General features: G+C 37.5%; 1 protein-coding gene across 1 annotated transcript in view; it reads right to left on the bottom strand.

The window, feature by feature from the left end:
• Positions 1-14425, bottom strand: part of ZZEF1 (zinc finger, ZZ-type with EF-hand domain 1) — a gene marked incomplete at its 5' end in the record, with an annotated part of 52740 nt that overhangs the window by 21263 nt on the left and 17052 nt on the right. The window contains 17 exons of the mRNA XM_009579680.1: positions 57-319; positions 894-1059; positions 1271-1409; positions 1669-1798; positions 2451-2612; positions 3474-3593; positions 4892-5056; positions 5594-6110; positions 6682-6775; positions 7998-8077; positions 9655-9895; positions 10285-10433; positions 11482-11683; positions 12311-12392; positions 13002-13168; positions 13831-13941; positions 14028-14149. Coding sequence (XP_009577975.1) covers positions 57-319; positions 894-1059; positions 1271-1409; positions 1669-1798; positions 2451-2612; positions 3474-3593; positions 4892-5056; positions 5594-6110; positions 6682-6775; positions 7998-8077; positions 9655-9895; positions 10285-10433; positions 11482-11683; positions 12311-12392; positions 13002-13168; positions 13831-13941; positions 14028-14149 — 2910 coding nt within the window. The remainder of the gene's footprint in view (positions 1-56; positions 320-893; positions 1060-1270; positions 1410-1668; positions 1799-2450; positions 2613-3473; positions 3594-4891; positions 5057-5593; positions 6111-6681; positions 6776-7997; positions 8078-9654; positions 9896-10284; positions 10434-11481; positions 11684-12310; positions 12393-13001; positions 13169-13830; positions 13942-14027; positions 14150-14425) is intronic.

Raw genomic sequence — 14425 nt, 5'->3', positions numbered from 1 at the left:
TGAGTAATCACAGACTCTTCTGACACTTGCTAGAAACCACTGTTTCAGTGACTCACCTTTTCCGTGCTGTGCTTTCATCAAGCAGTCTCCAATGAGCTGTATGCACTGATGTTGCAGAACCCTGGCATGACTGAGGACCTGTGAATCTAGTTTCTCTCCTTCTACTTCCTCCCCATTTGCCAGATCTGCACTGTAGAGAGTCAAAGCTGCAAACAACAGCCAGGAATAATTGTGGACATATGGCTGGATGAGCCTCTGTCGGTCACTGATGCGAATAGTCACCATTGGATACACTGTGATGCTGTGAGTGGGCAAGTGACTGAAAGAAGAAGGTACATAATGTTGAAATGCAGCCACTTTCTTGCTAACCAATGTAGTTAGTAACACACGACACCTTTACAGGAAGGTATGAAAAACTCAACACATTCCAGCGTTTCAAACTGTAGGCCTTCAAGCGCTGTAAATTGTCAGAGCCTCACTGACTTCAGTAGTGCTCATTTAACAGAACCTGAACTGTTACGAGAGCTCCTGCTCTAGAAATGAAATTTTTTAAGATCTTTGGTGTCAAGCACTGAAACCTATGTTGTCTAACCACAGCACTGTTCATTTCTTCTACCTGTCATTCAGGGTTGGTAACTCCCCTTCTGCAACTTTCACAGCCACGGCTAGAAAACAACTGCTACCAAGTTACTTCAGAGGTTGGGGCAGGTTTCCAAACCGCAGAAATTTTTGCTGAACTGGTCCTATATTTGTTATGTTTCCCTGAAGGACACCAACTAGATGTTCTGATGTCAGATGCAACCTTGTAGGAAGCGACATGAGAATGACTGACTACTCAGTTGCTAATTATCACTTTTCTGCCAAGTAGGGGAACAAAATAAGGTATTTAATACCTGTCAGAGTATTTCTTTGCAGAATAGCATCCATAGCAAAGGTCAAAGTCATCACACACGTTGCAGTTCATTCTCCGACCTATGATAACTCCTTGACAGTGATCACAGGCATACTCCATGTTAACCATTTCATGGTCATCCTCATGTCCTTCGGGTTTAACTCCACCTGTAAAGAAATATTTTAAGATTTCCCTATAAGTCCTTTTTGATAAAGGATCTTTCTTAATTTCAAGTTCATGTTCAGATTAGGAAAAGAAAAGCTTAACATTTCTAAAATACCCAGAAGAAAAGTCTTTCACTTTATTTTATGTATAATTTAGAAGACACTATTTTGCCTTCAAGTATAGGGTTTGGGGTTTTTTTTTCATGATTCTTACCAAGAAAACAAGTTTTACACAGATCCATGTCATTGCATTGCAGACAGCGGTAGCGATGCCATGGTGCAATTTCATCACAGCCATCACAGGATATGTCCACATTTAACAGGTCACAGTAACGAGCAACAAACATGTGCATCTAGAGCAATAAATGAACATAATTTACTTGAGTATTATTTTCTGACTTTGAGAAAGCTCTTTCTAGACAGAAGCAGAACACTTCCCCGGCCAAAAAGGATGGGGATCTTTTCACCATTTTAGACTTTTGAAGGCCTACAGAGAGCCAGGGATCCAACTCATGAAAAATCAGTTTAAGTCAGATTCCTTTCTCTCCTTTATGCTTTTAAAAGTCTCCTAATTACCCCTTCTGCAGATAAATAAGCAAATCATGAGGTCACCTTTCTCTGCTTCTCTGGGTCAGCTTGAGCTATCTTTTCATACCAGGTCTCAAACATTACATCCTGACATTCATCCATCCACTCACAGTTTTGCTTGTAGTCTGCAATTTCATCTTCTTCACTCCACTGACTAAAAGAAAAGCAAGCTCAAAATGAAGTTTGAATGCAATCAGGCTTCCCTGTAATATAACTTGGGATACTTTTTTTTTTTTAAAGAACGAAGTGCTATAAAATGCTAATAAAAACAGAATTGTGAGAACTCCAGTTCACTTGGTTAATAAATGACCATATAGACACCTGCTTCTTGCCTCTGTGACAAGTTCTTAAATACATATGGGGACCATAATGCAAAATCAGAAAAATCCACACTTACAAAACTGCTTTTGGTAATGCTGGCAGATCAGTGAGAAATTTTAAAAGCTTTTTGGCCTTTATATTTGCTCAGAGGTACAACTACTATAAAAATGAAACATGCAGGTGTTAAAACATTTGATATTTATCAAGACAAGAAACAGCATTATCTACCTCCTGCTACACTGCTAAACAAGTGAAATGTTCCAGCAGTAATCAGGTTAAAGATAAAATTGTAATAGTTTTTGCACTAGTAATGCTGCAAAAATTTTCAAATACTTCACTTAAGCCCTTGGATACTGGCCAAAATTTTGCCATTCTTGTTAGTAGTATTTTTACTGCTTGTTCCAGCACAAAGTTCAGGAGCCTTTCTTGGTAAAAATGGTATCAATAGTTAATACCATGTGAAAGTTGCATTCTTCCTGACTCACCAAATGACACTGTCATGAATACTTATGTTTTCTTGTGATGTAGTCATAAGAAGATGTGGTAACTGAATCTCAACAAAGAAGGAAAGATCGCTTGGTTCCCAACTCATATCCAAAAGGTGAAGGAGAGTTGTCTGCACACATGATAAGGCAGGAAGCAATGATCTGCATAAAAAACAAGACAACAAAACATGTCTGCTCTAACCTAAAGCTGAAATTGCATATTTGGGCATTAAGAGGGGAACAATCACTGTACATTGATATCCAGGCTTTACTCTGCATTAAATTAACTATGTGGCAGAAACTCAGGTTTACTAATGCATAAACTTACACAATTTAGCAAGAAGCATAGCCAACGCAATTTGAAATAAAGATCGTATCTTTTATGGATTCAGTTGAGATAGAGCTTATGCTATTGCCTGAGCATTAACAAGAGGGTCTGTCTCTTCTCTGCAGTACAACATTTTCTTGATATTTGCAGGAACTTGTTCTCTTTGAAACCTTTGCCATGTTCAGTTGAAACTAGACAAAGGACTTGGAAGTTATTGGCAGAGAAACGGACATTATAGTCACAAAATTCTCATTTCTTTAGGACACCTGGCTATAAATCCCAACAATTCTAACCAGGATGCTACCAAAACATAAGCTTTAACATGAAAGCATGATTGCAGAATTGCGATATTTATTTACTCTTGCCAAAGCATTCCACAATAAATTTGCTATTTCTAGTATTTTACTATTAAGCTTCAGAAACACATTGCAGAGTTATAACTACAAAATGCCATAATAAGTCAAAGTTTTAACATGGATAAATTTATTGTGCTTTCCTGCATAGTATTAATAAAAAGGTAACTTGGCATTTTTGATCACAATATCAAGACCCCTCATTTAGTTCTGTAAATAATGCAAAGTATAGTCAAACTTAATTAAGATATTAAACAATAAATAACAGTGACAAAAGAAGAAGTGAGGAAGAACAGGAAAAAAAAAAAATCTCACGTAAGTAATTCAAGCAATGTACTGTACCTGTCATTAATAGTACTAAATCCCTTCACAGAATTTACCAGGAACAAAACAAGCTGATAGTAGGACTCTCGAATCTCTCTGTGTAGCTCAGCACCACAGCCTTCCAGGTTTCCAAAGTAGCTAGAAATTAAAGGCTCAGTTTAGTAGTCTAGAATTCACTGCTACATTTTAGGTAGCACGATTTGTGCAAATTTTACAAACAGACAATCTTCTAAACACTCCCCACCAGTGGGAAGGATGTTAGTTTTGTTTAAAATGCTTAAAATGCAGTCTGCCACTTTCAAAGAAAGAAGAAAGAAAAAAAAAAACAACGAACCCTGTACCAGGAATCAGAAGTTAAGAAACAAAACAGGCAAAGAGAATATTCTCATGGCACTAATGAAAGAACATTCCTTCAAATTAAAAAGGTGCTTTACAAAAATCTAATCAAGATCTTAAAAGGAAATCAGTGCACTGCAAGGTGACCATAAAAAGCTCTTGACAAGCGAGAAACCAGCCGACAGAGTTCAGACAGCACTGTCCAGACACACAATAGAAATCAGACCTAAATTCATGAACCAGAACAGCATAGTATTAGCTCCTGCTTTGAGATAGTGCTTTCTAGTTGTACATAAAATTTGAAAAAACTTCCAAATTATCTTTCCTTACTTAGAACAACAATTGCACATGCATATAATCGATATGATCTTTTTGCTTTTTTTTTGTGTGTGTGTATGTGCATGCCCTATAACTGGTACATAGCACTGCAGACCTTAGCTTGCATGTCCATCACTTCAGCCTCTGGCACACGAGTGGAATATATCACCCCACAATAAAATTTGTCTTGTACAGGTATCACATGCAAAGCTATGAAATTCATGAACAAGCAAATGCTTGACTAACAAGATATAACATGCACCATTGTTGGAAGTTAGTTTTTCTGCCAGATAGGTATTACCTTGATTTACAAAGTAAGTTCACAAAAATTATAAAGACGCAACGCTACATAAGTAATTACAAGTTAAATGGGTTAGATCACTACAGCTTTACTGGATGAGAAAGAAACCAATCTAGAATTAGACAGGAACTTAAATTAAAGCCATAACCGAAGACTCTACAATCTTTCAGTTTGTTTTGTTCTGGTTAGAACTGTAAAGATGTTTCCAGGTATCCACACTGTGATTCAACTGCATGATACCCGCTGGCATGAATAGCTGTACAACTATGTCCCACCTGAAAATAATAATTTTTTTTTTTTTAAATGAAGCATGCAAGATATGCGTAGTAGCCTAGAAACTAATCCTCAGATTGTATTTTTATTATCTACATGGATTAAAAACCAGTAACTTTCTACTGTTTTCAATATACATGACTGGGAGAACACAAGGACTAAGATACATTAAATCTCATGGCTGAGACTTGTCTAAATAGTTACTTACTTTGTAAAATCCTTCTGACAGGCTAGAAGTTCTAAGAGAAAAAGTACACATGGAGGATGAAAACAGTCTGGCTGCCCAAGTGAGTCTAGGCACTGGCGGATTGTCTTGAGCACTTCCATAATACTCTGCCCTTGGGATTTTCTCAAAGCAAGAACCTTTAAAACACTAAGAAGAGCAAAAAACATCTATGAGGACTTCAGAACATTGTGCTCAAAATAACCCAAATAAATCACAATTCAAGAAGTACTTGACTAGTTAAACAAGAGTTTGGTATCTAAATTTCCAATTGTATTTCAGCAGTGGTATATTGCATTTGGAGTGAGTGATAAAGCTTCAGCCAGAATCCAGGACTTTCTGCACCAGTCCAAGTTTTAGAGCTTAAAATAGACAAACTGAGAATTGCAAATCTCTCTTTTGATTTACATTTTCAGAATATCAGGTAATTTAATGAGAGAAGCAACTATTCTATATTTGATATCAAGGATTTCTAGTACAGCTGTACCATGTCTTCACTATAGATAAGCAAAATGTCACTGCAAACAGATCTCAGGAAGCAAGACAAGAAACAGCCAAGTAATTGTTTCTCATATTCTGAAGTTCTATATCATAGAAGTGAATCAAAGGAAAGAATACTCGCCATCTGAAGAGGTCTGAAGACAAGTTTCTGTATTTTATAATTGGCAACAATTTCAATTTGCTTACCTTTCATGTGAAAGTGACTGATCCTTAATAAAGTCTAATGTGTTTTTCAATATAGGATATTTCTCCTTCACAGTAGGCACAGCTCTCGGCTCTTCCATTGATCTGAAAGACAGCAGCCTTAATCTTCCACGGCTGAATGGAGATTTTCGTGTAGGAGTGGAAGGAGGTGATGCTATGTCTTCTTGCTGTGAAACTGTATTCTCAACAGGCTTACTAGGAAATGCAGATGCTTCCTCTGTTTGGAGGGGGTCTGGAACTTGTTTAATTTTCGTACCAGATTGTGTCATTTGGCCCCCCTCTTTTGAAACAGGATGAGTTACTCCATTGGAAGACAATGAGTGTGCTGGCTGGAAGTCCGTGTCCACAACAGAACCTTTTCTTTGGCATTTATCACTGACGTACTGTTGGATATCATCAATATCTTGGGCTTCCAAACTGTCTGAAGCAGAATCTTTCGTCTTTGCTCTTACAGGCAAAAAATTCAGTAACAAAAGGCTCTTCTGCATACAAAGTTTTGCTGCAGCATAAAAATTGGAAGAGTTAAAATCATGAGAATAGAACACCAAACTCGCTATCTTCTGCTTAGGAAGAAAGTGATTTATCTTGTTTCTTCTTAGCCAAGACAGCTAGAAAATACTGTTTTTCTTATTACATTGATCGTGACGCTATCAGTTACTTAATTCTAGATTTCGAAATGCTAAATTTGAATAACCACACTGAACCATATGAAGCATACAGTAGTCAATGAGAATACCTTTTATTCTACTAACAATCAGCTGCTATTTTAACATCAGTTAATCGTGGTGACAAGTATCTACAAAAATAGATGAACGTAAGTTCAGAACCAGGTGACCCAAGTGAGAGGTCACTCCCTGTAGAATTTTCTCACGTACTATTTTCTGCAAAGAATAGCAGAACACAATCCCAGATGCTTTCACGTAATGTACACTAGTTTATCTCTTAAGGTATTAAAAAGTAACCCCAGCTGCTAACTTACTTTTTACAGCAAAAATAACGTCTAAGATTTACAAGGCAATGCTTTACTAAACTACCTGGAATGCTTATACATTTGGAAAGGCAACACTTACCAAGAGTTTCTGGGTTCACCTCACTTGCTTCTGTGTTCTGTTTCTCCTCAGAATCATTTCCCCTACCCATCAGGGATTTCTGCTTCATTTCCAACTGTAGACAGGATGTTAAAATAGTTAAAATACGACTCCCCCTGTATATCTATACAGCAAGGCAGTATGAAGACTGCATCACATTAAAGGAATTTAATCTCAGGAACAGATGACAGTATTTACTACTCCCTACTGCAGAACAAAACACCCAGTAGTCTAAAAGCGCAAAACCTAAACTATCAGAGCAGATAACACAGCCTCATACTGAGATCCTCAAGGTTTGTAGGCTGAGACCCTTCCCTGTCTTGTGACTAGATGTGCATCAGCCCTCCAAGAAAAAGGTTTCCCCTTTACCCTAACCATTCAGGGAAAGATATACATCTAGTCATGAGATAAGATTCTCCAAAAGCATCATGTCATCTAACAAGTGAGTACTGTCAGATGCAAATATCACCTGTCATGCAACGGGTACAATGCAATTACTCATCTTAACATGCATCTGCACTCATTGCATCTCTAGTGTATCAAACTGCTGGGAATTCTTGCAGGCAGGAAAGAGGAGGAGGAGATCACAAGATACTAGAACAGTTAATTTGGCCAGCCCACATCTGAAGGGCTCACAAGAGTAGCAGAAAAGCGGGCCATAGACTGAATTAGCTGTTCTTGAAGGCCACGTAGTTGTTAACATTTAGAATCTCCTGCAGATTAATGAAAATCTAAATGAATTTTGACTCTCTACAGCTGCAGGTGATGATGCGGACACCTCTCACCAGGTTGTGAGCTGATGACACCAGCTCTTCGCATAAGGCTTATGTTTCAAAGAAAATTATGTGCAAAAAACATACTCTGAACTGCAGCCAGTTACTTGCTTGTCAAAGAAGCAATTATTTCCTTTTCTGTTAGCACTGCATTACTATAAGAATGATGTTTGACAGATTTCTTTCTATGCTATAGCTCAAAAGAACTCCAACTGCTATGTAAGAATCTTCCTAATAAACACCACACAGTCTTGCTGAAAAATAACACAAATATAACTGATTTTGAGTCAAATTCAGTCCTAAATACTCATGATGACACATCTGGGGCTGAGGGAAGGAGGGGAGTGTACGAATGCATTTAAATGTTTAAGTTCAAAGTTTAGAAGTGAATATATGTTCTTCCTAAGTGAAAACAGTTGATCTAGAATCACCGAAGGAACACATGGTTCCACCCTACTTCTTAACATTGCATTGTAAAATATTAAGGTAAATTACATTAATAGATAACCTCCTGAGTGATCTTACCATCCATATTCTAATTGAATCAGCCAGGGAATATACTTGTGCAAACTCATCACTCAAAGGCACCTTGCCTCCACTGTTGACTGGAAATGAGAGAAAGAAGAGTTCTGTTTATTTAGAGCTCCATTTTTACACAACTTGATTACTTAACTAAAATTATGCTAGAGTTTTCCTTCATCTCTTAGTCAATACTTGGAATTATGCCTGTAAGAAAAATAGGGAATAAAACCTGCCAACTTTCATACACCTTAAATACATAAACTGCACCTTGACAGAGTTATTTGCAAAGTTAAATTATTAATATCTTTCTTGTGTCTTCCCAAAATTCATGCCTGCAACCATGGAAAATAAAAACTCCCTATACAGGCAAATATTACTAATGCAAACTGATATCAGAATAATCAAGAAATGCTTAGTATTAACTTAAAGCTCTATAGATGTATTTAGTTATCCATTTTTTTTCCCTTTTGTTTTATGCTACGAATTTCTGGAATGGACTTTCAAGATCAATTTACAAAAATTAAAGACCTGACAAAACAGTTTCCATCAAAACTGGCCTGACAATAACTATGGAGAAAAAGACATTTCTATTCAAGGTCTTCCCTCTCCCATTCCCCCATTTTTTTAAAAGTCTTTTTTTTTCCCCTCCTTCTTTTCAGCACCACTTGTACATACTTCACATGGCATAGGTGAACATGGATCCTGAAATTGGTCTGCCCCAGCAAGACTGACAGATGAAGCTATTAACATAATAGTAGGATGGATATCTTATCCACTCATTAATATTCTCCTGAGCTACCACAGTTTTCAATCTTACTCAGAAAATTAGATCAATTGTCAGACATAGACTAAATGACTAAAGGCAATAACCACTTTAGTCATCAAGTCAGTCTTCGTGTCAATCATTTTTACCCATAACTTTATAGCTCAAAATGTAAGATGTTTAGCTTCAAAATTGTGACAGAAAGTGAAAGCCTAAAACGAAACCCTTCAAAACCAAGTAACACCTTATTATCCACACTTCAAACATATTAATAAGCTTAATGGAAGGATGGTGTAAGTTTAAAAGTTGTTCATTTTACCTACTGAAAATACATAAATGGTAATACAACAGAGATTATACAAGTTAAAAGAAAAACATTACCTTTTATTTAAAAAAAATTTTTTTTAAAATATACATATATTGAGGATACCGAGATTAGTTGCCACAGTATAACATTTTGGGAGGTAATTCACACCTCCTCCACCCCCAACGTTTGAAAACATATATAAGTTGGTGCTGGCTTTTTAGAAAAGATACAATGAGAGTGGAAAATGATATAAGAACCTCTCATCACTGGGAGCCACACTGTTCTGAATTAAAACCCCAGAGGACATCATTACTCTCGTTGGGTATATCCTTATAAGGCTTAGTCAGTAGCTTATGATGGTTACTAAAATTTGGAGAGAGCTCTGAAGATAAAAGCATATATTAATAAAAAATAAACACTCTAGAGATAAGGTTTACCTAGTCTACCTAAATGATGACTTTTTTATACAGAGCATCTTTTTAAAAATCGTCACACTAAACTGATTTTTCAAAGTTTATAAACTGAACTGTGAGATAGCCTTTTACAAACTTTAAGTCTTCATTATTAAGATAGTCTAATATTAGAGTTACCATATTTTTGAAGCTTCTCATATAAATCTGGAGTGAGATACACCAAAGCAGCAAATGTTGAGTTCACAGCTTGATCAACAGTAGAACCAGCAACTATATCTGTCTTTGGGGTCTGTTTTTTACATGCCTGTATAAGTCCTTTGAAAAGTTCAGATTTTTGCCCACTGAAGTCCTGGGCAGGATCTGATTTTGCAAAGTCGATAAGAAAGTTACGGCAGTCATCTCGGTGAGAGCTCCTAGCCTGGAAAGAATGTTAGAAAACATTTACTTTAATATTATCTGAAAAATTGTTGCCGCTCATTTCTACAATTAAGTCAACCTGCAGTATATCTACTGCAGTTGAGCAACCTGATCTAATGAAAGCTGTTCCTGCCCAGGGCCGGGGGGGTGAATTAGGTGATCTTTGAAGGTCCCTCCCAACCATTCCACGATTCTATGGAAATGGAAACTAATTCAGGGCACGGAACAACAGTTTCTTTCCTCCTTGACATTTGAATTAAACAGCGCAAGCGATGACAACTTCAGCACAAGAGCATATGCTTAAGGACGTATCAACTAATTAAGTCTGAATGAAACTGTGTGATACATAGGGATTTCATACCAATGAAATAAAAGCAGTGGTGTAAGTACCTCTTTTTTATCTTGGTGCAGTCTACTGCTTTGACTGGCTCCCAGGAGCGCCTCAGGACACATCTGATGCCTGAAGACAGGTTTCCACAGAGGAGAATTAAGAACTGATGTTACTTTCAAAGCAGGCAAGTCTGCTTCACTACCTAGTTCTGCAAGAAATTCAGAACAGACACTTCAGTTACTAAATAGTTTTGTTCATTTTTACAGATTAATGAAAATAAATGTTAAACATCCAGTAGGGGAGGAGGGAAACGGTAATGCAAATAGACTGAACAAGTAATTTAACAACATTCTCTGACTTCTGTTTCTCTGATGTGGTGCAGAAAACCGATGTACCCTTTCTTTAATGATAGCATCAATTTCTTATCTTACAGTGACAATATGTTACATTATGGAAGGACTTTAATGTAAACATTTTTGCTATACTTATATCCATAGAAATTTCCAAACAATTTGCCTGAGAGTTGAAAAGCTTTTTCTCCTACAAAAGACATAATAATTTGCTCTATGTAAGGAAGCTCATAATTAACAAAGGAGAAAAATATTCTACGGTAAGAACACTTCAATTAGTTTCCTAAATCCACAGATAAGTACCTGCCTAATTTTCCAAGCTAAGTACTGACCACCTGATTGCAGCAAGAACTCTTTAACTTTGTTAAATTTCTCCAAAGTGGTGAATGAATTCAGATTTAGGAAGCTAGCTAGAAGCATACTGGTTTTGAAATTAAAGAACGCTCTCTTTTTTTTCTTATCGCACCCATCTCACGTTTTGTATTTTACTTATCCTCAGTGGCCAAAATCCTAAGCGTGCTTAACTTCTGGAATTAGCCAAACTTAATTTGATTGGGCAAACTCTGATACTACTTCATACATGTAATTCAGCTTAGTATGATTACTTTCAGGTGTCCCGCTCCTCCTAATATTGGCTTCTGACTATTAGAAAAATCACAGTGATCCCTGAGACATTTTCAGAGTAGTCCTGCAGAACAGTGGTCAGGCTTGCTGCACAGAGACCACAAAAAATGGATATAGCTCAATGACCAAATGCTGTTAAGCAGCAATACTGCAAGTCTTCCATCTTCAGTCAAGAGGGAAATACAGAAGGAACTTTATTTTCACAGGGTATTCGAAACATAAGGTCCTTGTATCTTCTATTTATATGGCACCACAACTTCTGGAGCTATTAAGTGCACTCACCTCGTAGAGATTTCAGCGCCATACTTCGGGAAGCCAAGCGCCCCATCAACCGGGATACAAGAAGCTGTAAATCCAAGCCCCAAGAAACGGCAACATCTGGTAGGCCATAAGCAGTGACGGAAAACTTGTAGCCCCACTCATTATTACTGCTGTCAGAGTGAAAGAGAAACTGCAGCCGTGGGCCAGCCTTAAAGGTCACTTTCTACAGAGCAACAAAACAGTCATTTTGCCAAATGTACATGACAGGAAGACGTTTCAGGGTAATGAATTTCCTTCAGCAACTGTGGTTTTTCAGTATTATGTTCTGTCCATAACAGATCTAACTTCCCCCACCATCTGAACGAGAAACCCACAATACTAAGCAGATAAAATTTCTATTCAATAGCTTAATGAGAAATTTCATAGATGATTGAGCTTTAGAAGTCAGAGCCATAAAACAATAGAGAAGCATCCCATTTGAGTAGGTGCCACTGAAGAAAGAGAGTAGCCGCAGGAAGCACTACGCTCGTCTCACGATGTAAAGAAATTGTGAGGGCAGAGTGTCAACAAATAAGTTTTACCCATGTAGTTAAACATGATTATTACTTTTCATTTTGACTGACTGCTCCTTCGATAAGAGCAACAAAGAGGGATTGTTTACTCATTCACTCCTTTTATTTGCATCATTGCAGACTTTCTTCCCCACCTCCTGCCCCCCACCTTTGAGAAGGACTAAACACACACACAAGCACACGTGCTTTTAGACAACAGTTTTTCCACAAGTATCAGTATCATAAGAATTTCCTAAGATTGGATATATCACTGGGTTCAGATTTTTAAAGGTGCTCACCTTAGGCCACTTCTCAGTGCCAACCTTTGTATCGTAACGAGTTTTTGCACCTCTGGCATCAGTAAACTCCAGGTAATCATACCTGTGAAAATTGCAATTCATTACTTCCAAAGTTACTTTTTCAGTTTTGGGGGAAAACGTTTGCTTTTGGATTTTCACAAGTGCTGCATCTCAGAGTACCCTGTTACATCTTTCGGAACCACACCTGCATTGCTTCACATGACTGCTAAGGAATTTACGTCATGTTTCAATGCAATAGTCCCAGCAAACACAGACCCGCTTTCCTGCAGAACTTTCCCAACCCTTCAGAATTGCTGATTTTAACATCCGGCATACGCCTTAACTAAGTAGTAGCTTGACATGTTACCAAGAGAAACCAAGCCAATAGTTTTGCCTAAAGAGGGCGAAATAAATACCACAAGCACAAACTGTGGCGGTCACAGCAATATTACAAGACAGATCAAGGCCAAAGGAAGTAAAATTGATACAAACAGCATGTCTGTACATTTGCCAGGAGAAGTGGTTTTCAGCACGAGAAGACATTCAAAATAACACATCGTATATTACACAGGACAATGAAGAAATTGAAATGGCATGCTTGGAATGCAAGAAGTATTCCTTGCACATTGAAACATGAATTGCCCCTCTGCAAATAGATATTGGAATCTAACACAGCACAAGATTAAGTTACCTCCTTTCAGTTTCACATTTTTCATCAAATTCCACCTCAAAGTAAGTTGCCCCATGACATAGGAAGACTGAGACCTCATGGCAATTATTTTCGTAGTTATGAGGCGATTCCATCGTCCACGTTCGCAATACTACAGGCTGTTCTTGCTGCCAGCTTTCCATTTCCATCTGTAGAACAAAAATGCATTCTTGAGATACAGATGTGAAGCATTTAAAAAAATAAAATTACCACACTACATTTTTGTGTCTATAATTTCAAGTTGCCAGATGTACATACAAGGTGGCATTTAAGAGGTTACAGCACTGATTTACACCTGAACTAGTTATAAAGACCCCCTTGATAATCATGGCAGAAGCACTTCTAAAGCAAAATCCATCTAGTCTACCAGGGGAGGAGACAGTCTCACCCCAGAAGAGCCTACAAGTCTCCAATGATAACAAAAGAGAGTCTGGATGACTAACGCAGATTTAAAACATCTACACTACAGACATCCAGACTTTATTTGCATCACCACATGCAATGAAGCTAAAAATGTTAAGCATGTACAATTTTTAATTTATTTTCCTCTTTTATCCTCAGAATCCCTCCTTCCTATCTACCTTCTAGGCTTCTCATTCCAGTTGAACTTCTGGTCACTTCGCTCATCTTCCATATCAGTACAGATATATTTCTAGTTCTTCACTCAGTATTTCATTACACATCCCATGCTTTCAGATGCTTTCCAGCTCCTTTAAAATGCTCACCAATAGAATCATCTGAGTTTTCTATGTCTTTCTTGCAATTTTGCTTTTGCTTCACTGTACCTAATAGTGCCTGTATCATTAGTTACCTTATGAGGCTCACTACAAAGGCTTTTCAGTGGTTCTATCAAAGTGCTGAATCCCTGTAGCAGAGTACAGTATGGAATGTCTAAAGTGCAAAAATCCAACAAGAAGATGACCTAGGAGAAAACACAGGTCTCGTGAAAATGCATGTAACCGTAGCCATGCTACCCGGGAATAGTACAAAATCCCAATGTACACTTACCAGCTGACGAGTTGCCATAGCAAAGACAGAGTTACTTATTTTTTCTACTATTGTTTTGCCACTATATTGAGATAAAAGTGACTGCAAAATCGTTCTGATATTTGACAGGAACTGGCCCACATCTAAAGAGAAAAAAAACCCTTAATAGCCACCTTATGGATTCGCTACCACAACCTGCTTTATCAAACACTTAAGTGCATGGTGATGTGCACAAGAAGAAAGACAGCAGGAAAGGCATCTGCTGCCCCAAGGCAGTGACACTCAAGAGCAAAAACAGTTCAGAGAAGTTTTCTGTGATACCTCTATTGTGGAAACAAGTCATGCTTATCAACGATATTTAAAAAAAAGAGGAGTGATGAGTAATTTAATCAAACACTCCAAGATTGCTTCAACAATCT

Source organism: Fulmarus glacialis, unplaced genomic scaffold, assembly GCF_000690835.1.
Source record: "Fulmarus glacialis isolate BGI_N327 unplaced genomic scaffold, ASM69083v1 scaffold9786, whole genome shotgun sequence".
Classification (NCBI taxonomy): Eukaryota; Metazoa; Chordata; class Aves; order Procellariiformes; family Procellariidae; genus Fulmarus; species Fulmarus glacialis.
Note: the sequence above shows the minus strand (reverse complement) of the source record. Positions and strands in the feature narration are given on the sequence as shown.